This window comes from Manis javanica, chromosome 17 (genome assembly GCF_040802235.1).
Source record: "Manis javanica isolate MJ-LG chromosome 17, MJ_LKY, whole genome shotgun sequence".
NCBI classification, from domain to species: domain Eukaryota; kingdom Metazoa; phylum Chordata; class Mammalia; order Pholidota; family Manidae; genus Manis; species Manis javanica.
Window position 1 is genome coordinate 31,356,795 of NC_133172.1, and position 21,888 is coordinate 31,378,682.

At 51.7% G+C, this 21,888-nt stretch overlaps 1 protein-coding gene across 6 annotated transcripts in view; it reads right to left on the bottom strand.

Annotated features, from left to right (window-relative positions):
- ZNF423 (zinc finger protein 423) overlaps nt 1–21,888 on the bottom strand; it is a 319,623-nt gene that overhangs the window by 5,991 nt on the left and 291,744 nt on the right. For all 6 annotated transcript variants that reach the window (XM_073225422.1, XM_073225420.1, XM_073225421.1 and 3 more), the window contains 2 exons: nt 20,079–20,210; nt 18,392–18,507 (listed from right to left, as the gene is read on the bottom strand). In XM_073225422.1, the coding sequence (XP_073081523.1) occupies nt 18,392–18,507; nt 20,079–20,210 (248 nt within the window). The remainder of the gene's footprint in view (nt 1–18,391; nt 18,508–20,078; nt 20,211–21,888) is intronic.

Below are 21,888 nucleotides of genomic sequence, written 5' to 3' on the forward strand. Positions count from 1 at the left end.
TTCACTGCCTCCCCATCACCAGGGGACAGAGTCAGATAGGCGGGGAGAGGAGCCTCAGGGAGACTCCTGGGGGGAGGGGAGGTGTACCCTCATCCACCCATTCACTCATTCCTTCAAAGCTGCCCACTGAGTCTCTGAGGTAGGGCCCTCAGCAGGGCACTGCGCATGTAGAGGTGGAGGCTCCAGCCCTGCCCTTGAGGAGCTCACAGGTCCATGGCAGGGGTGGGGAAACTGGACTCAAGGCCCTTACTCTCAAGGGGCACAACAGAAGGACTGGTCCCCGTGTCCTGTGGCAGATGACGGGTCAGGGATGCTTAACCCCCACATCCAGAACATCCTACCCAGCCCCATCTGCAAGACCCACCTGGCTCCATCATGACCTCATGCTACCTCCCGACAGTTCTAGGTAGGCAAAGAGGCTGTGGTCTCTTTCTCCCCTGGAAGGCTTTAGCCACAATGGCTTTCACGGGGCTGACTTTAAAAGAGCTGCCTCCAAGCACAGGTAACAAGTCGAAGAACCTGCCTTAACCATGAGATGATTAAGTTTCCGGGGGAAAAGGTAGATCCTTGAGGCTAGCACTGCAGCCATGTTCCAGCTAAGCGAGTTTCTACTGTTGGTTCAAGTCGGGCCCTGTGTGGTGGGCACAAGACAGAGAGAGGGTAAGGCACATGGTGGAAGGCAGGGGTGAGATTTCACAAAAAGGGAGGTTGGAGAGAGGACTTCTGATTGGGAGATACTTAAAAAGTTGGCCTGCCAGCTGCCCTTTGGGGATGGCTTAGGTTAGGATTTGCCCTGGTATGTGTGTGTTAGGTATGAACAGCTAGCTTTCCAAGGAGAATAAACCATCCAAATAATGCAATGGAGGTGCCAATCCTACTGATAAGTATCAGAGCTAACACTGACCACTTGCTCACTGACTTCTTAACTCTTCACTTACATAAACTCATTTGAGCCTCATAACAACCCTGGGAGTTAAATACTATTATTATCCTGATTTCACATATGATAAAACTGAGACAGAGAGGTGAGGTCCTGCAGCTGGTAATGGCAGTGCTGGATCTGCACCCATGCAGCCTGCGTGCAGAGCCCACCCTTAACCACAGTGCTGTTCTGCCTGTGAAACATGGAAACTGCAGCATATGTTGAGGGAACAATGAATAATTCAGCTTGGCAGAGGCACAGGGTATGTGCCATGGAGACAAGCCTGGAAAGGAAGGTGGGGGCCTTATTGATGAGGCTCCTTGATGCGAGACGAGGCAGCTCGCCCTTAAATCTGGGCCATGGGGAGCCATTGAAGGTATTTGAGCTGTGGAGTTATGCTAGAGGCAAGGCACAGGGAGAAGCTCACACCTCCAGCCATAAAGGTTTATCAGCAGGGCCTTCATGCTCTCCATCTCCCTCTGCTCCCTTCCCAGGTTCCCCCCTCAAGCCCAACCCCCCTACCACACACATGCAGTACAGCTTTCCCTTTGGGGAGGGTACAGATGCAGGCAGCCCTGCTTCCTTCTCTGCTGTGTATCACCTGGGCAGCCCCTCTCTGCTAGTGAGTACTTATTTTTAGAAGCGTTTGACAATCATCCAAAGGTCTAAGACGAACAGATGGCCTGTCTTAAAGGCTCGTATGTTCGCTAGTTTGCACTTCTGACAAACGGTAAGCACACTCAAGAGCACGCCATAAACAGTGCTGAATGAATACTCAGAACACAATTTAGCTAATGCACGTCATTAAAACTAGGAGTGAGCAATGGCTGAGGTTCCCTCTAAATGCCTGCCCAGGGATGCAGCCATCCCCCAGGGCCCAGGCTGTGACCACCCTGCTTCCCCAGGTGGCCCCCACCCAGGAAGCCGTCATTTACCCCATTTACACAGACAGCAGGGAAAGGTTTGCCGTGCGGAAGTGACTCCCCTCTTTGGCATCAAGGGTCCTGGGTGAAGCTGCTGACCCACTGGCCTGGGCAAAAAACTCTGGAATGTCCCATGAGGCAAAGGCAGCTTCTCCATGTGTGGGGATGTGTGTGAGGCTTCCCCGCCCTGCCTCCCAGACAGCCTGACAGGCTGTCGTCTGCCACTCCAGATCAGCAGGAATTGAGCGTCGCACTGCTTAACCAGGGAAGTCTGTCTCTCGAGTGAGAGCTTTAATTCATCTGAACTCCTGTCCTGAAGGGAGATTCCAACTTCCAGGGACCAGCAGGGTTGTCTTTGGGAAGAATCTGCTTTTCTTGCAGAAACAAGAGCAGAAGCAGATTCAGAGCCCTAAAAGTCACTTAGGAGCATGGGAGGAGCAGCTACATGGCCCAGACTGTTCTGCTGGCAGTGTCCCCAAAGAAGTGACCTGTGGGGTTCTCTCCTCACTGCTCTAAGGCACCCAGTGGGGAGGCAAGTGGCCCTCTCTAAACCTTCTCTCACCTGCGCTCTGCAACACCCAGAACACAAAAGACCAAAGCAGGTGGCCTAGACAACAACCAGTTCCGTGAGCAGGAAAACATCTTCCTTTGAGTAAATATGTGGGAGAAAATGTTGTGGAAAGAAAAAAGCCCAATAAACTCCCAAAGGGGCAGGTTCTATATCGCTGTGCCTTGGAAATAAAACCCACCAGAGAATAGATTATTAGGAGGGAGCCGAAGCCTTCTATTAGGAGCCCATCCCATAAACAGGCTTCCATTCAGAGGCACCCAAAAAAACAAGGGAACTAATAATACCTGCCCAGAGGGACAAGGGCTTGAGGGACTGTACTTCAGCATGCAAATGAGCCCAGGCGGTCTGTCTGTGGGCAGAGACTGGCAGGCCCGCCACAACACCACTTGAGGTGGCAGGAAGACAGGAGTCTCGTGGCTGTTGTCACAAGCAGAGGAAGATGAAATCCTTCCAGGGCTGCTTAGAGATTTGCCCCTCCTTGGCAACAGGGGCCAGTCCTGACCATGGGTTCTGCGCTCATCTGTCTGGGACCCTCAGGCACAGGGTACCTAGCAGACTAGGGACTGAGGGTGGAGAATCGAGGGTTCAGGTAATGGTGTCCCAGGTGACTACCAGTTCCCTTTGGCGGCTGTTGGCCCCCTTCTGGGTGGGGGATACCACACTGGCCTGTCAACCTCCTGGGTCACCGTGAAGTCCAACCTAACCACATCAACCAAGAGTTTGCCTGGAACCAGGCCCCTGGGAGACAGTTTATCTCAAATACGAATTAGAAGATGGTCCGCCACTCTCAAAGAGCTTGAGTCAGACCCCTAACAGGCATTATTCCTACCTGATGCAGCCAGGCAGGAATCCAAGCCCACACACCACATCTGAGCCTGAGAGCAACCAACTAGAAGTTCCAAGCCTCCATGAAAAACAGCCTGGGTGACGGGCTCCCAAGACCGAGAGAGGCGCCTCTCTTCCTACCTCAAAACACACCTGCCATTCCTAGTGTGGGTCAAAGAAGACCATGCCCACACATAAATGTTGAGTCACTATGTTGTACCCTTGGAGCTACTATAAAGTTTAATATTATCCTTCAATTTTAAAAATTAAAAAAGAAAAGACCACATGCACAGAACACTTTGGGAAGACCAAGGCATCCTATCAATGGGGGTGCCAGACTCACAGCCAACATGGACAGAGTGAGAAAGAGCTGCTGACATTTGGGAGACCCCATGGTGGGCAGGGTTCCTCTGACCATGTGCAGCCTGGACGGAGGCCTCCAGCGCAGGGGCTGGGGTGTTTTCGGGTCCACCCTGCGAGTGAGCACAGCCCCCACCAGGTGCAAAGCAATAAGGCACAGTGGGGACAGATCATACCAAGAACCCAAGTCTCAGCAGAAAGAGGCAGTCCTCATCAGCTCCAGGCTCGTTTTACAAGGAAAACTGGAAATCTAGAATTTTTAAATATAAAATGTCTTGATGTTTAAAGCATTACACAGGCTAATCAAAATATGTCTGCAGGTTGAATCTGGCCCACAGGCTGCCCCACTTGAGGCCTTTGGTATTTTCTGAGGACCTCAAGAGGCCTAAACATCTTCCAGTACACTGACTGGGTGGATGCATAGGACAGGGGTGGTGGTGGGAAGTGGTGACCCTAGATGGTACACGCCCATCACTGAGGGAATGGGATGTGGGACCTTGTACATTTATGTTCTGAAGAAGAGAATGGAGAATAGAATACAAGGTAAAATTCCATTGAGGCCAGTACCACCCCAAATCCTGGGTAATGCTGCCTCCTCAGTGTCCCCCAGGCGGCCTGCATGTTTCTCAGGCATATCAGGTGCTAGCAAACCCCAATTCTCTGGAGTCACACAGAGGTGCCCAAAGCCCCCTCAGAGAGGGGGACCAGGCAGCCCCTGGGAGAGGTCAGCATGAGTGTGCCATATCCACCCCATTCAAGAGTTATGATGATTGTCCCCGCCATCTTCCTTTCTCTCAAAGAACTTGGACATCCCCCCACCCATTGCCCACTGTATCTCTTGGAGGAGAAGGACAGAGCCAGGCATGGCAGGCGACTGCCCCTGAGGAGGTTCAGGAGCCAGCAGAGCTCCTCTTACTTCCCACCCCCGACACACACCCACGTGGGCCCTACAATTACGCACACATACAGACAGTACACTGATGACGGGCTGCAAGGTGGTTCAGGGTTTGGCTGTTATCTTTGGCATTTCATCTCCCCACACTGTGCAACTAACCCATCCAGTTCACACCCCTGCTAGGACCCATCCAAATGCCCCCACCTCCCTAGGACCTGGGTTCTCTCTCCAAGGGGCCAAGCTCTTTCTTAGCTCAGCCCTCACAGCAGCCATTCCTCTGTCAGGTAAGCACCCCCCCCACCCAGTTTTCTCAGGCTCCTCCCCATACAATTTCCATCCCCTGGGAAAGACCTCCCTGCCCACACAGTAAGTGGCCATCCAGCACAGTGCAGCTCTGCACTGCACAGGCATCCTTGCAGCACCTTCCTCAACCTGCAACGACCTGTTGTTTCCCTGCCCTGGTAAACTGCCCCTTACTAGGCAGTGAGCTGTAGGCCGGGACCAAGTCTCTCAGCATTCTGCTGTTCCTCTAGGGTGGGTTCAGAGCCTGTCCTTGCCAAAACTCAACAAGTATTTCTGAAATGCAGCCAGCAAGGTACAGTAGCAAAGCCAAGCCTCCACTGACAAGGTCAGGGACGGAAGAAGAAATGGAGCTGCCCCTCTCCCCTCCCTGCCCTGCCCAGAGCATCTTACACTTTTTTCTTTAAAGTGGAGGGATCCTTTGAAGACATTACCGCGTGATTCTGCTTCTGTGAGGTTCATAGAGTAGTCATATGAGTGGAGAAAGAAAGTAGACTAGTGGTTGCAGGGGCTTGGGAGGGGAATGGGGAGGTCGTGTTTAGCAGGAACAGAATTTCAGTTTTGTAAGAGGAAGAGTTCTGTGGATGGTAGTGATGGCTGCACAATAATGTGGATGTACTTAGTGCCACTGAAGTGTTTGCTTAAAAATGGGTAAGATGGTCAATTTTATGTTGTGTATTTTACCACAATTAAAAAAAAATTGGGTAAGATCCTACAGGGTAAGCAGGCAGGTGGGAAGGAGAGAGGTTTCATTCTACATAAATAGCTGAGACACTCGGGGCCATTCCTGAGCTGCCACCGTCCCGTCTTTGGTTCCAGGGTTGGAAGCTGATAGTTGCACAGACTGTAGCAGTGAGATGCAGCCTGTGGAGGCCTTGGATGGATGAGAAGGAGCTGTAGCATCCAGGGGACAGGTCACCTGCTAAGCACCAGCTGGCACTGGATGCAAGACCTTCTCCACCTCTGTGCTGGATAGGCTTTCCTCTGCAGTGCCCGAGCCTATGCTATTAACTGTAGGGCTCCCAGGGACGGGCCAGGGAAGAACAGAGGCCTTCAGGAGCATAGGGGCCAAGGCATAGTGCAGAAAGGCCTCCCCTACAATCAAGTCAAGAAGACTCAGGCCTTGACAGTTTTCAAACCCTGTTGGAAAGAAGTGCCCATGTTTTCTCACTATTGCAGCTGGGGAGGTGGGAAGGCAGGCATGTGGCACACCTACAGGCCTGAAATATTTTGCCATATTGGGAAAAAGTTTTTTCCCTTTAATTTTTCTGAAATATTTTCAGTTCTTTACAACTTAAATATTTGTTCATTAAAATTTGATAAGAAAACACACATCCACATATAGTCATCATAGTTCATAAGCTCAAAATCAGGACAAATAGCCAATAGCTGGTACAGAATACTTGAAATCAGGGCTGTCCTGAAAAATCTAGGTCACATGGTCACTAATTATACAGAACACATATGTCCAGGTCCCTCAACTAACTCAGTGCTTTTAGGTTTTATGAAGTGATTTTTTTAAAGACTTTGATCATATCCACTTCTACTTTGCTCCAAATTTTTGCCAAAAGGAAATTTTCCTGCATCCTCAAAATTATTAGAAATTAACCCCTGCAGATGTTAAGTTATTCTGACAGATATTCTGAGAGTGGTCCTCCTCAGAAAACATGGTCCATCACCCCCCAAATGGCTCCCAGAGCCCACATAGCCCAGCTCCCTTCATTGACAGGCCCCCAGGCTGCAGGGCCAGAAGTTCTGAGGAGGGACCTAATTTGCTGTGATGAATTGTATGCATGCACCAGCGATCAAAACCACAGCTGAGACCGATTATGTTTAATGATCATGATGGTTCTTGGGAAAACACTGGGTGTATACCCTTGCCCATCCGGAGAGGAAGTCCAGCCTGACACAAAGCAAAAGGCAAAGGTGATCCCTGCCACCCAAAATGGCAGGACTCCACAGGCTGCCTACCACTCAGGAGCTGGTCCCGATGGGGCTGAGGAATACAGTGGCCCAGTCCTTAGTGCCTCATCCTTCCCTCTCATCTACACTCAGCTTCCAAGCAAATCGTGGGCACCTCCTCACTGCCCAGATGCCTGCCCTACCATGACCAAGTGGGTCTGCCCTGCGCATTCCCTCCCACCACCAGAAAGAACTCCCTGGTTTTCATGAGGCAAACCAAGAATCATCTATATCCCATCTGTCCCACCGCAGACAATTCACCAGAGGAGAGGTGTGTGTATGTAGGTGCATATATAGTTTAGGGTTAGGGAAGAATGGGTAGCAGATAAGCATGGAATTAAGAGTATATGAGGCAGGTGTCATGAAAGCAGTGTTCCTGGTGCTTACTTAGCACTCAATATTAATGGATGTGTAGCTGGATGGATGGAGGATAGTGGTTGGATAGATGGGATGGTGGATGGAGATGGCTGGATGGATGAATGAATATGTAGATGACTGGATGGGTGGCCCATGGATGACTGGTGGGAGAAAAAGGAGTACATGATAAGTGGGTAGGCAGGTGGATGGTTTGGTAGAAAGACAATGGGTTTTGGGGTTCAAATCCTGTCTTGGCTACTTACTATATATGGTAACACAAGCAAGTCACTTTATTTCTCTAAGTACCTGTTTACTTACCTGAAAAATGGGATGAATAATGCCTACCTCATAGCCTTGTTGTGAGCTTCAAATAGATAACATGTAAAAGTTTTTACATGTAAAATGGTATACAGATGTTTAATGTTGCCATAATTAATACTAACCACAAGGCTTTGCCATCACTATCAAAAGCATGGATGACCCCACATTTGGATGTGGTGGCTTCAGAAAGAAGGAAGGGCAGACTGAGGTGGTACCATAGGTCAGGGATGCAGCTTTTGGACAGTGCATGCAGGTCTGGGTTCAGTGGGGGCACCGGTCCCACTTGCCCCCTACTCAAACACCTAAACCCAATGGGAGGAGTACATTCCCTGCTGCCACCCCACTTTTCACTACAAGTCTCCTACTTTATTGTCCTTTCCCAGCTTTGGGTGTCAGGTCTGCAAAATATGAGCATACAAAGCACTTCTAGAGGTCCCAGGGTGTTGAGGTGCCAATGAGATAACATTTGCAAACTGTGAAGGGTTGCAGCAGGGGCCTCATACTCAGAGCCCAATCCCTGCCCCAGACAATTCCAGCAGCTTGCTTCCTTCTCAACCTCCACCGTACTTCTTACCAATGCCCTATTTAATCTAGTCTCAGACTCCAAATAATATAAGATGCTCCAGTAAAAGAGATCATGGAACAAAAAATATAACCAATTAAACTATAAGAACACAGTGAAATATTCCAATTGAAGAGATGTTCTAATGATAAGTTGTGCATCTTAAAAATATATCAGTGAAACATGGTAACAGCTGCCATATATTGAGCTCCTGCTTTGTGCGCAAACTGTTCTTTATTTATAATCTTTACATTTCCCAACTATCCCCATTTTACTGATGAAGACAAAGGCTCAGAAAGGTGAAGCAGTGAGTGCAGTCATGCAATTGTTAAGAGGTGGTGCTGGGACTTGAGCCCAAATGCCCTAGTCTTAAGGCTACTGGCTCCCTCTTGACCCCCTGTCCACCCCCTCCTGATGCCACTGACAGGAGGCACCAGACTGAATCTGCCACCTGCCCTTGCCCATGCCATAGCACACGGTGACTCCCACTGTAGCCCTGAACCAGCCCCAGCCAGTCCACGTTTGGTTTTGTCTCGACTCCAGAAGCAGAGCAAGCAGGGCCATGTTCATTATTGACACAGCAACATTAATTCCTGCCATCTCCTCCCTCTCCCCTCCATGCCCGGCCCCAACCCCTTGCCTCTCCTGTGAGTGCTGACGGGCAGCTGCTGACTGGTGCTCCTGAAATGCCAACTTGCATTTCTCATCATTAATTTCTTTCTAAATGTCATTAGTAATTGTTCCTGCTCGACCAAAGAGTGCAATCCAGACTTCCGCCAAGAACACCCGGTTCTTATCTCTCAGCTGTTAGGGGCCGAGCACCCCCAGCCACGCCAGACCCTAGCATCCTCTCAGGAGGCAGCCAGACCCGCTACCAACAAGTTGGGAAGAAAGACAGATTGCTGTATCGAGAGATAAAGCCGGCCCCATGTTTAACATGAATGAGCTCAACAACAGATAAATCCTGCCTATGGTATTAGGGCAGTGGTTCAATGCTCAGGCCCTGCAGCCAGGCTGCCTGGGTTCGCATCCCATCTTGGCCACTGCTTATCTGTGCCTCAGTCTCCCCATCTGCAAAATGGGGATAATAGCACTGGCATGTAGCATCATCCTGAAGATAAAACAGGATAATCAATGCAGAGGGCTCCCCATAGTGCCTGGGGGCTGTTGTTTTTCCTATTGTTCCCCACAAGAGTTAGGCTTGTCTTGGCCATGTACTAGCTATGTGACATAATATTGAGTCAGGTCTACCCCCAATGCCACTCCCTCTGTTAGGGCCCTCCAGCCGGGCACTATGGTTTATGTTTCACAAACATTTTGTGGCACCCCCGCAATAACTCTCCAGGAGAGGCAGTATTGGCCCACTGTCCATCCAGGTGAGGATGGGGAGTCACAGGGGGAGGTCAAGAGCCCAAGGTGACAGCAAGCAACAACTCTGCACTTCACACCCTCTGGCCCCCAAGGCCTGTGTCTTTGCTGTACCTGGGGCCGCCTCTTTGTCTAAGTCTGTAGGGGGGTGGGGGGATGGGGCTTTGCACAGTGTCAACCTCTGGGAGCCTCAGACCAGGCTGGTGCCCACTGTTATTACTATTATCATTGTTTCTAAGAAACTGAAGGCATTTGGTCCTGGCTGGGACAGCACCGGTGAGGGCTGGGCTAGCGGCACACACAATGGCTGCTGGCTTGAGGATCCTGGCAGCTCCCCCGTGCCCATCTGTCATGATGGCATGGTGCCCCTCCAAAGTTGGTTGGCCCCCTGCCCTAGGGCATGAATGACAGGCTCTGATGGGCAGACGGGCAGCCTGAGGCCCATTCCAAGTGCCATCTCTGCCTGGGGCTGGGCCGTGAGGGGAGCCCCCAGCCCCACCTGGGCCTCCACACACTTCACTGCTCAGGCGGGCAGAGCCCCGGTCTCACGAGGGCATCTGAGCACAGCCAGGACATGCTCCTCCCAGAGACCATTCCTCCCGTGCTCCTCTGCAGCGACCATGGCAGCTGCTGCCCACTCAGGCTGCCCAGAGCAGGCCAGCCACACACCCTGGGACCTGCGCAGCCTCCAAATCACCCTCTGGAACTCTTCCCCTCCTGGAAGGTGAGGGCAGGCCTCACCCTAATGTTGCTCTTCCTGCCCCAGCACCCAGAGGCCTGCCCTTGGCTCCTTAGGGCTCGAGAGTCACCTGCAAGCCCCCTGCCTCAGCTGCAGGACTAAGAACACAGACACTAGTATCGGGCTGCCTGTGTTCTCAGCCCTGCATCTCTAGCAGCTATGTGAGCCTCAGTTTACCCATCTGTGACGTGGACTCCATAGGATGCTGCACTCATGGGTCCCTGCGAGGTCTTAGAAGACTAAACACATGAAGAGATGTAGTTAGGCTCCCCGTAAACCTTGTTTTTCCTACTTTGGAATCAGTGACTCAGGTCTCAGGAGGACAAGGAGCAGAGTCTGTGCCCACCCCTCAGCTTCTCCAGTCGCAGACCCTAAACTGGCACACATGGCCTCTCAGGAGGCTCAGACACCCCAAGTGTGGGAGTGGTAAGACATGCTGACAATGACACACTTTATTTGAGCAGGAAAGGCCCAGCCATATTCAAGAGTAAGGAAACCAAGAGACACAGATGGATGGTGCTCAGAGACACAGTGGGAAAGGACAAAGCCCAGGCTCCCATGCTTCCTGTGATGTCACATGGGGCCCAGCTATGGGGTTCTGGGGTGTGCGACAGTTATATTTGTCATACAATTTGATTGGGATGATACGCTACAACACTATATGTACTATGGTATAGTGTATTACACTATATTATCTCACAAACGTATGATATTCCTTATCCTCATCAGTTTACTGTTCCCCTCCCCACGACACCTGGGGGGCTTAAGCCTCTGTCCCCAGCACCTGCACACATCTGGTCCACGGCAGATGCTCAGTAACACAGGTGGGCTACACCGAGGAAAGCCATGCACCATAGACTGAGCAAATGAGCAATGAGGGAGTGAAGTGAAGGTGCAGGGCGCCCAGACCACAGTCAGGAGGACGAAGATGGCAACAGTGGCCCTGAGCCAGACTTGGCAGTGAAGGCTTTCCAGGCACCACTGCCTCTGGCTCCCCCAGTACGCACGAGGAAAGGACTGCCATTACCCCCCATCTGAGGCCCAGAGAAGGTGCGTGACTTGCTCAAGCTCACAGAGCTGCTTGGTAGCGGGGCTGGGATTTGAAGCTAGGCTGTCCCTCCCACAGTGTCACATGGCACCCCTGCACCATGTTGTCACATTTAATAGAATAGGCTCTGGTTTCCTGTCCTAGTGGGGAAGGCAAAACTCACAAAGCAATCATACCCTGAAATGTGCCAATTACCAGCAGGAAGCTTTATATTCTAAGCACTGTCTGCATGTGAGCTCTTCATCTTCACAAGAACCAAGGCACTAGGTCTTGCTCTGTTTTACAGACCAGTAAACTGAGGCCAGAGAGATACAAATGTCTGCAATAGAAAACAGTGAGGTGGGGGGGGGCAACTGGGGAAGACTCCAATTTAAGCAGCAGGTTCTCATTCCCCAGAACCACTGCTGGGTGTCACCAGGCACCTTCCTCTCGTGCCCCCAGGCCGAGTTCAGCCAGGCCCTGCTCTCTGTGCCATGGCAGGGGGCACAGAATGGGCTGTTTTTAAAGCAGAATGTGGAAAGATGTTGCTACGCACAGAAAGCTCAGCCAAAGAGTCAAATGCTAAGTATGTGCCTAGAGCACTTTTAATTTTTAATTATTATTAGTTTTAATTATCTGGCTGGATCTGATAGCAGCAGCACAGAGGCAAAGAAACTGGCTCTTTGGTTACCCATCTTATAAGGACCAGGAATTTAGAAACTGGGCTCCTAGAATCTGCAGATTGCAACCCTCCTTTTCTCCTCTCCTCATTTGTGTTCTCTTTCCTTTATGTTCCTACTTTTGAAGAGCTAAAAAAACACTGAAACACATTGTGATGAATGGATGGATGGATGGGTGGATAGCAGAGGTAGTCTTCACCCACCAAAAACTCACATTTGAGTTTGAAGTCAGGTGTAGACACAGTTATTACAATGTGTCTTGGCAAAGAGATCGAGAGGGTCAACCCAGGGCCAGAGCAGCCAAAGGAGTGGGAACCAGGGAGGGCTTCTCGGAGAAGGGACCGCCCGCACTGGGTGCTGGAGCCTGAGGAGAAGCGAGGGCGTTCAAGCAGACAGATCCGAGGATGCAGTCCACCCAGGAGGCAGCCACCTCAGTGCACAGAGCAGACAGGAGCAGCCCCGAGATGAAGCAGGATGGAGCTCACCCGCCTCCAGCCCCACTACTCTTCTCTTGGTTCCTTGGACACTCCGAGTCTGTCCATGCCTCTGACTCTTTGCACTGGCTATTCTTGTTCCTGGAAGATCTCCCCAAGCTCTCCTCCCACTGGCTCCTTCTCAGCCTTCAGGACTCAGGTGAAAGGCCAGCCTTTCTTGATCACCTGAACCGATTTTTCATCCTCAACATCCACCCCACACCCTTGCCTCAACACACACACACATCACTTTTCATCACAATACAGTGTTCTGCTGTCTTGAAAATTCCAGTCTGAAATGACCTAGTTCACATATTTACTGACTTATTACTGGTGCCTCCCACAGAATGTCAGCTCCGTGAGAACTGGGACCTTGTGGACCTGTTCACAGGTGGTAGCTCTGATGGTGCCTATTGTAGGTACTCATTAAATGTTCCTTGAATGAAAGGAAAGGCCAAAACAAATGCTTTCAAGGGCTAAGAGGGAAGGGTCTCAATAGAGCTCAGACCATGTTCCTGGCTCACAGACACCTCCCTCTGGTGGGGCACCAGGATTCAGCTTGCTAGGGCCCATCTCTCTCCATCGGAAGGGCTCCAGGTTGCTTTTTAGAATACCTAACTCTGCTTTTAATCAATTGTAATCATTTAGCTGGAAGCGGTATGATTAGGCACACACAAGCAAACAGCGTGAGCTAATCCTTTAAATGCGCCTGCTCAACGCCAGGCTAACCGCTTTGCCGCCACGGGCCAGCTCAGGAAGCACTTCCTACGGGCCCGTCGCTTTGTCAATGAGGGAGTCTAGATTCCAGGGCACAGGGTAGGCCCACTGCTCCCCACAGCCTGGCTCCATCCATCACAGAGGTCTGCAGGATGCCAGCCTTTACCAGCCTCCGTATGACAGCACATGGCAAGGCTGCCCTGAGTGGGTAAGTCAGCAACTCCAAGAGGCTTGAGGTCTTCTGAGGTCCCTTGTCCACACCTGGACTTAATCCTTCCTCTCCTCACGGCCAGCCTGAGCTGAACTCACTCCCTGCCCCTTGCAAGGTGTGCAGACTCCTGGTCTCAAGCTCCAGCTGAGCAGACACTGAGTACAGGCTGCTCTGCAGCACGGGCCCTAGAGCGCTTCCACCTGGGCCCACCCCCAAGCAGGTTCCTTTGCATCCCCTGCTACCTGCTTGGCCCAACTACTAAAATAGTTTCTGGGTCCCCTGACATGAAGGCTTTTTATAGTTCAGCACTGCAGGCCTCATTTAAATCTATTAGCTCATATCAACAGCAATTCATTTAAACTTTGGAGGGTTTGTTCGCCTTGGTGGCAAAGACAATCTGGCTTTGCATGTGGCTGTGCCATTTGCTAGTGAACCTGGGCAAATCACTTAACCTCTTGGGTCTCAGTTTCCACATCTATAAATGAGGAGAACAGTATCTACTTCAAGGGGCTCTGTTGAGAAAACCCATGGAAAATGCTTAGAACAGGGCCTGGCCCACAGTAGTGATCCACCCAGGTGTGGCAGCTGTTGTTAAGTGTTCCTTGTCCAATTTCGGGGCGGGGGGGGCTTGTCCACTATGTCAGAGGCCAGCCGTGTGTGGCTGGTAATCAGTACACCCCTTTTGCACATCCCCTCAGTGAGGGTGAAGACTGGGATGTGGGGAGGTTCTCAGGCAGGAGAGAAGGAGGCACCACTGTGCCAGTGTATGTGGGCACAGAGGTGTCCACAGAGATTCAGAGACAGCTGGGCTGGGTTTGGTGTGCTGAGCTTTATAAGAAACTCACAAACAATTTTGCCAGCACTGCCACAGCCCGTCATTACTGCACAGACAGACACACCTGGGTGTTTCAGCAGAGGGGATTTTGTGTGGGGATTTGGTTGCACAGCAGCCAGAAGGGACCCCAGCTAACCCAGAAATGGCGGCTGAGGGCTGGCTGGGGGGTGGGGGGTGGAGCAGTTGGGGTGCTCATGCATTGCTGGTGGAAGTGCTCACGTTGCCGGGTTTGGTTTGTGTTTTAATAACTCTCATAGGTGCACGGAGGCATCACGTTCATTTGTACTTCCCTAATTACTAATGGTGTTGAGCATCCCTCCATCTTCTTTGGTGAACTGTTAAAATATTTTGCTTGTTTTTAAATTGATTTTCCCCCTCATTTGAGCTGTGAGTGTTTTTTTGTTGTTGTTGTTTGTTCATGTGTTCAAAACATAAGTCCTTAATCGAATAGGTGATTTGCTAATGTTATCTCCCAGTCTGTGACTTTTCTTTTCATTCTCTTAACAGTGTCTTTCAAAGACTAAACTGCTTAAATTTTGATTCAGGGTAGATGTCATATACCTCTTCCCTATTTGGTTTCCCATTACAATGGGGATAAAATCCAACTCCTTTGCTATCCTATAAACTCTGCCATGACCCGGCCTTCTGCCAGCTTCCTTCACACAGCTACTCTCCACACACTGCTTCAGCCATACTTGGCCTTCTGTTGTCCCAGCACACACTAGGGAGGCCCTTTGCACTCATGGCTTTCTTCCACACACCCTCTCCCTATTACCGTCCAGGTCTCAGCTCAAACGCCACCTCTTCAGACAGGCCCTCCATGACAACCCCCACCCACCAAGAAGTACCTGACCTCACCCCCCATCACGTTCCAGCCTATTACCTGGTCTTATTTTCTTCACATCATTGACCACTGTTGCACAGTGTCTATCAATCCCTCTAGAATGCAGGCCCTATGGGTGCTTGTCTCATTTGCCAACATTTTGTCAGTTCCTAATCAAGTACCTGGCATATAGTAGGTTCTCCACATACATGCTGTGAACAAATGAATAGCAAAGCTTAGCTCCCTCTCCTGTTCCTAGTCATTCTGTTATGAATATGCTCCAGTTTGTCGAAGTCCTTTAAATTAATCTCAGTCTTTGGGCACAGACAGGTGAACTCAGAATCAAGCAAGACTTGTACCTCCCTCATCCAGGCGACTATGCTCCTGTTAATGCATCATAAGAGAGCATTCCTTCTGGAGGCAGACACATCACTCTGATACAGACCAAGCCTGCCAGGCTCCAATCCCACCTCTCTTACCTCTCTATCCATAGCATTTCTGTATCTGGTCCTACAGTGAGAATGATCCTAAAGCCTTGCATCTTCTCAAGACCTTGTAGCCCAGAGTCACTTGTGCCTAGAAACATTAGGTTCCCTCAGTCTCCCCACAGCACCTCAAATGACCCAAAGAATCAGTCAAGGTCTAGCAAGAACCAGGCCCTGGCTCCTGCTGAGACAACCCAAACTCCCAGATGTCACCCCAGGAAATGAGGAGCCCCAGCTTCCAAGGAGTGATGATGAAAACTTCAGTGCCTGAAGAACCCTCCTCTCAAAATAACAGAAAATTGCTCTTCAAGTTATTTAATAAAAGCCACTATTTGCATAGATTTGGCATTGCTACAACTCTTCCACATTTAAATGGTCTGTAATTAAAATCATTAATTGCAGAAAATAGTGACTCTTTAAGGCTATAATTTAGTAAGGCTCTTGGAATTTGAGGATCTGCTTTAAAGGTGGTTGGGTGACTCAGGAAGCCACCAGCTTGCACAAACCATTCTGGAGTCTGGGACAGTCTGCAGCCCAGGTTAGAGCCCCAGTAAGAAGCCTCAGCGTCTACATCTCTGCGTCCTGCAGTAGGGCTGTGACAGGGAGTCCAACGAAGTTCAGACAAGGCAGGATGGGGAAACTTCTCTGGGAAAAACCATCATGCCAGCAAGGAGAGGAGTCATCCCTCTCTTGGGGTCTAGGACAACCCAGGAATACCAGAGGGCTGTGTGAGCCCAAAGTTCAATAAATCATCATTTATGTGTGCTAGTGGGTTCAAGAGTGGCTGCCATGTGAGCTATAAAAAGCTTCAGTTGTCTGGGGACCTAAGGCCTATTTCAGTAGCTGGGCCAGGCAGGTAAAACAGGTGGGAGGTAGGCAAGGGGGCACACACAGGCTGCACTGCCAGCAGCGTGTGAGCGGGGAGGCTTCCTGGACGGTCTGTCGATCAGGTGCTGGCACTAAGCTCTCTTGGTCAAATGTGGGGGGGGCTGGCCCTCCTCAGCACAGAGGGGCACACTCAGCTTGTGGATCAATGGGGAGGCAGCAGCGGGCCTTGGGCAGGGCCGCACCTTGCCGGTGGCTGTTTGGAAGTAGAATCCCCTCTCAGGACCTGGGTCCATACTTCTGTCCCACACCGTGATCGGATAAAGGCCATGTGAGTGATATAAGGCAGGGACACATAAATAGGCTCTCCAGCAATCCACCTGTGTGCATTTCAAGGTCAGAGTCCAGGCCTGTCAGTTCTGTCTGCCCAGCCTTGGCACAGGGCCAGCCCATGCAAATGGCACCCTGACCTGGTGAATCCCCACTGCACCCTCCATGGGCCTGTTTTCACTTCTTCTGGACAATGGCTGTCACCTGCTATGCAGTCAGGATGACCCGGGCCTAGCTGTGTGGCCGGGCTGCAGCACAATGAGAAGATGGTCTGTCCTGCCACAGGCCGTGACTGCGCCCCTTCAACCCTGAAGAGGGACACCACTGCGGCTCCTGAGTGACTTTACGGCTCTGCCCTGTGTGCTGTGGCCTCAGCCTCATCCCTGAGAGAGAAGGGTAACAGGGACTTGCACGGGTATGCAGGCAGGGCAAGGCTCTGGGTGGGCCGACACACCCTGTGGGCCATGGTGCGCACCAGTCCTCAGGGGTGTGACAAACATCAGCTCTCCTCTCCTTCCAGGCACAGGGCAGGGTTACTTTCCTTGCCCCCTTTGAAATCTGACACAGCTACATGACTGGCTCTGACCAAAACAACAGGAGAGGAGATGTGTGTCCTTTCCCATGGGAAGCCTTGAGAGCTGGTGTGCAGTTCCACCTCCTGCTCCGCCCTGCCTCGGTGGCCGGCAAACGTGAAAGGAGATGGACCCCCACACACAAGGTCACTGTGTGCTGTGAACCGGGTCCCTCCCCTGCCATCTGCCTGGATTTCTAACAGGAGCAACAAATATGTCTTTGTTGTGTGGAGACACAGAGATCTAGAGAGTATTTGTTACTACAGTATAACCTACCCTGTACCCTGACCGAAACGGTCATGTCTGTGTGCACATGCCGTGTTTCTGTGGATGCTTGTGTAGTACCTCTTTTCCGGGTGTGGCGTTACACTGTGTGTGTGTGGTGAATGAAGTTTCTGTGTGTATGTATGTGTAGGAACCGTGTGTGTGGAGCTTTTCTTCACGTGTGGGATATTACTGTCCATGCACAGTGTGTGTGTGATTTTTTCTGTGTGGGGATACTTCTGAGTGGGCATGTGACCTTCCAGTGGTACAAGAGTTTCTTACAAACACCACTGGATAAGAAGGTGGTTTTCCCAGGACAGATCTTGGTCCTCAGACACCAGTAACAAGTGGGAAGCGGCCCCGTGGGACACTGAGGGGAGTGGCTGCAGGAGCCGAGGGAGGACCCCCACAGAAGCTCCCCTTCACAAGGGCCTCCCAGTACTGAAAGCCCTCAATGGGGACCCGAAGAAGCTGATTAAGGCCACTGTGCCACCCTGAAAGCCACATCGGCCTCAGGACCCGTGGCGGGGGGTCCCTCCCTCTGGGCTGGGGCCCAACCCTGCATTCACTGCTCTCACCTTTCTGGCTTTCATGGGCACAGCTGGAGGCTCCAAGACCCCAGACCCAGATCCCAGCCCCACACAGCCCCAGGCCTCAGCCACGTAAGCCACACGGGCCACCAGCCACAGATCCAAAGCTCAGTTAAACGTCATTGTGTACACAGGTGGGCAAATGGACCCCAAGAAGAAAAGGGACTTGCCACAGCAACACAAACATGAGCCATTTGGCTCCCGCTCCAGGCTCAGCTGCTACAGCCCAGCTCCCCCGGGAATGCCAGGCCAGCAGAGCCCTGGGGCCACAACCAGCCCACGCCAGCCAGGAGGGCAGCCACTGGCTCTGGGCCCACAGCCCAGGTGCAGCTGCCTGTAGCTTTTACAGCTGGGGTCATGCTGAGTGCAAGTTCCCCCGGGTTACCCTGAGACCCAATGGAGGCCCCAAGGAGCAAAGAGCCAGGTGTGGGTGGCCAGCGGCTGAGGGACTCACCTGCAGCTCGGTCTGGAAGAAGAACTTCTGTGGGCACTGCGAGCAGTCATAGATCTTGTCCTCCTGCCCATGCACAGCAAAGATGTGCTGCTGCAACTTGTTGGCCTGGACAAAGACTGGACACGGGTACAGTGGTCAGGACCGTTCCGCCCACAGCCCCTGCTTCCACAGCCCTCACAAACAGGGGCCGCCCAAGCATACACGCAGCCAGCTCTGCTGTACAGAGAGCTCTGCTGGCACCTACTAACCAGGGTTCAGGCCAGTAAGGCTGAGCTCTGCCGTTGTGGGCTGTGCAACATCGGACAAGTCACTTAACCTCTCTGGGCTTCATTTCCTCATCTAAAAAATGAGGATCATTATAGTATGTAACCCACTGGGAGGATCAAATGGGCTGACACATGCAAAATGCTTCAAAGGTGGCCTGGCACATAATTAGCCCATCAAACATCATTGTCATCACCATCATCATTGTTTCCCAGACACCTTCCACACGTGGGCTCCTTGAATACAGCACTGGCCTGTACAGCAGGCACTGCTGTTATCTCCATTTCATAGAAGAGAAAACAGAGGTACCTGGACATGTTAAGTGACTTTTCCTAGGCCCCACTGCTAGCAGGTAGCAGAGCTGAGATTTAAATTAAATAAGCTTAGCACAGTGTCTGGTACAACAAGGTACTCAATAAACACAAACTACTATTCTTGTTGAGGTTGTTGTCAGCAAACTCGGACCATCACACAGGGGCTCCTTGTCCTGGGTTGGCAGACCTAGCAGCTGAGCATCCTCAGAACAGTGCCCACTCAGCCCACAGAGTGTGATGGTAACAGATGGGTGGGGGCTCCTGAGACTAAAGGGAAGAGGTGCCAGAGTGTTCCAAGACTCTTGGGAACCCTAGAGGGTGTGAGTGTGTGGGGACATTCCCCACAACAAAGCCCTTCCTCAGGCCTGTCAGGGAGCAGGTCACAGCCCCTGCTTCCCGGTGGCAGCCCATGAGGTGGCCCTGGGCACACACAGGAGGTGGCCCTGAAGCAGCTGTGTGTCTGGGAGGTGAGCACTTCAGAGATGCCCTCCCGCCAGGCGCCCTCCCCAGGGTGGGCTTCCCGCCGTGGCAGACGACAGATGTCGGGGAAGGAGAGGAAGGCCAGGCTCCCCTACACATACCGACTGCCATCTGGGCAGCAGGAGGGGGGATGGCAGAGCCCCTGAGACTGCCTCGGGCCGGGACAGCCATTCGCCTGGGCTGGCAGCCAGGCTGGGGGCTGGGGACTTGCCCAGCACAACTGCTCTTGACCCCTCCAGCCGGACGGAGCATGAACTGGGACAGGGCAGTGAGGAGAGGAGCCAGAAGGGTGTGAGCCCCAGTGGTGCTGGACAGAGCTCCCAGCTGAGGGAGACAAGCCTGGAGCCCATGAAGGGCCAAGTACCACGGAGGGGCAAAGGACTTGCAGCAGCCGAGTGCAGGGATGACAGGAGGGTGGAGAATGGAGGCCAGCCAGCTTGCCTAAGAGAGGCCAGAGAGCAACAGGGAGGGCCACAGGTCAGCTCTGCAGGGAGGCAGGCAGGGCGATCTGCAGCACACATGGGACATAGGTAGGGACAGGCCAAGGGGGAGGGGAGCCGGGAAGTGTGTCCAGGTTCATGTCAGGCCAGAAGCATATGTCCAGGCCCAGCATTAAAGGGCACACTCACCTGTGAAGCACACAGGGCATTTGAAGGTGCCGCCCATGCCCTCAAAGCTGTGCTCGATGAGGTGACAGAGGAGCTTGGCTGGGGAGTCGAACATCTGGTTGCACAGCTTACACTCATGGTTGATGCCTTCCTCTGCAAGAAAAACCGTGGCCAGTCAGCACCCCTAAACACCACATCCTCTGGGCAGGGGCCCAAGGGCCCCCAGCACACCCCATGACAGTTCCTCCCTGATCTGACCTGATTCTGCACCCCAGAAACAGGGCTGGTGTGGGGGCCTCAGTTGCTGAGACCCAACCTCACCCCTGATGGTCCAGCCCCCGGAGGTTGGCCCCAAATATTTGACTCTCAAAGGTGTCATTTGCTGTGATTTCTCCACAACTAATAAGATGTGCAGGTCATGATCAGCAGTAGGAATCCAAGACCATGTCACGGTGGAGAGGGGCCTGGGATGGGGTCTACACGAGACAGGGATCCAGCTAGAATTTTTAAAAATCCAATAGAATATTTACTGAGAATATACTATGTGCCAGGCACTTTGAGCTGGGGATTCTGTGGGGGACTAAACAGATAATGTGCTCGCCCTCATTTTAGGGGTCGAGAGGGTCATAAAATAAATGAAGATGATCAACAAATGAGGAGGTGAGAACATGGGGGAATATTCTTACATGAGACTCAAGGGTAAAGGCCATGCATGAGGTGGGTCCGTGCTGGGCTGGCAAGAAGGCAGCAAGCGGGGCAGGGTGCCTGAAGCTCAGAGGCCTGGGGACGGGGTGGGGTGAGGTCAGAGGGGACACGAGGATCAACACTGCTAAGGGCCTTGCCAGCCACTGGAGGACTTTGGGAATTTACTCTAAGAGGGATGGGCAGCCCCTGGAAGATACTGCAAAAAGCAACAACATGCTCTTTTTTAAATCTTGAAACAGATGGCCTACCCAGTGGCTCATGGAAAATGGGCAGACACCCTGTCCTGCTTCTATATCAGAATACACTGCACCTCCCCACCTGGGAGCTGCTGTGACCCCAAACCTTTACTCAAAGATGCCCAGGGAAGACAGTATATTCTGAGTGCCAGCTTCCTGCCCATATAAAGAGGCTCAGAGTCAGATCTGGTTCTCCAGCCAGGAATCAGCAAGGCAGAGTTCAAATCCTGGCTTCTCCATGCTGTGTGGCTTGGGCATCAGTCACTCTCCACGTGAGCCCCTGTCACAGGGAGCTGTGTGAGGATGGAAGGGGCTTGGTGCCTGTGATCAGTGTGGTCAATAGGGCAGGTGGAGAATTACCCCAGCTTGTTGGTCATGTCATCCAGGGTTGAAACCTGGCTCTGATACTTACTGCATGATCTTGGACAAGTTATACAACCTCTCTGTGCCTCAGTTTCCTCTTTCCTAAAATACTCAGTAACAGCTTTCTTTACCACTACACACCTAGGAGAATGGCCAAATGAAACATGGACACCACCAAATGATGGTGAGGATGTGGAGCAATAGGAAGTCTCATTCATTGCTGGTGGAATACAAGATGGTACAGCCACTTTGGAAGACAGTTTCATAGTTTCTCACAGAACTAAACATACCCTTACCATACCATCCAGCAATTGTGCTCCTTGGTATTTACCCAAAGAAGTTGAAAACTATGTCCACACTAAAACCTACACATGGATGTTTATGGTAGCTTTATTCATAATTACCAGACCTTGGAAGTAACCAAGATGTCCCTCAGTGGGTGAGTGGCTAAATCAACTGCGCTCTACCCAGAAAATGGAATATTATTCAACACTAAGCAGAAATGAGCTATGAAGCCATGATCAGAC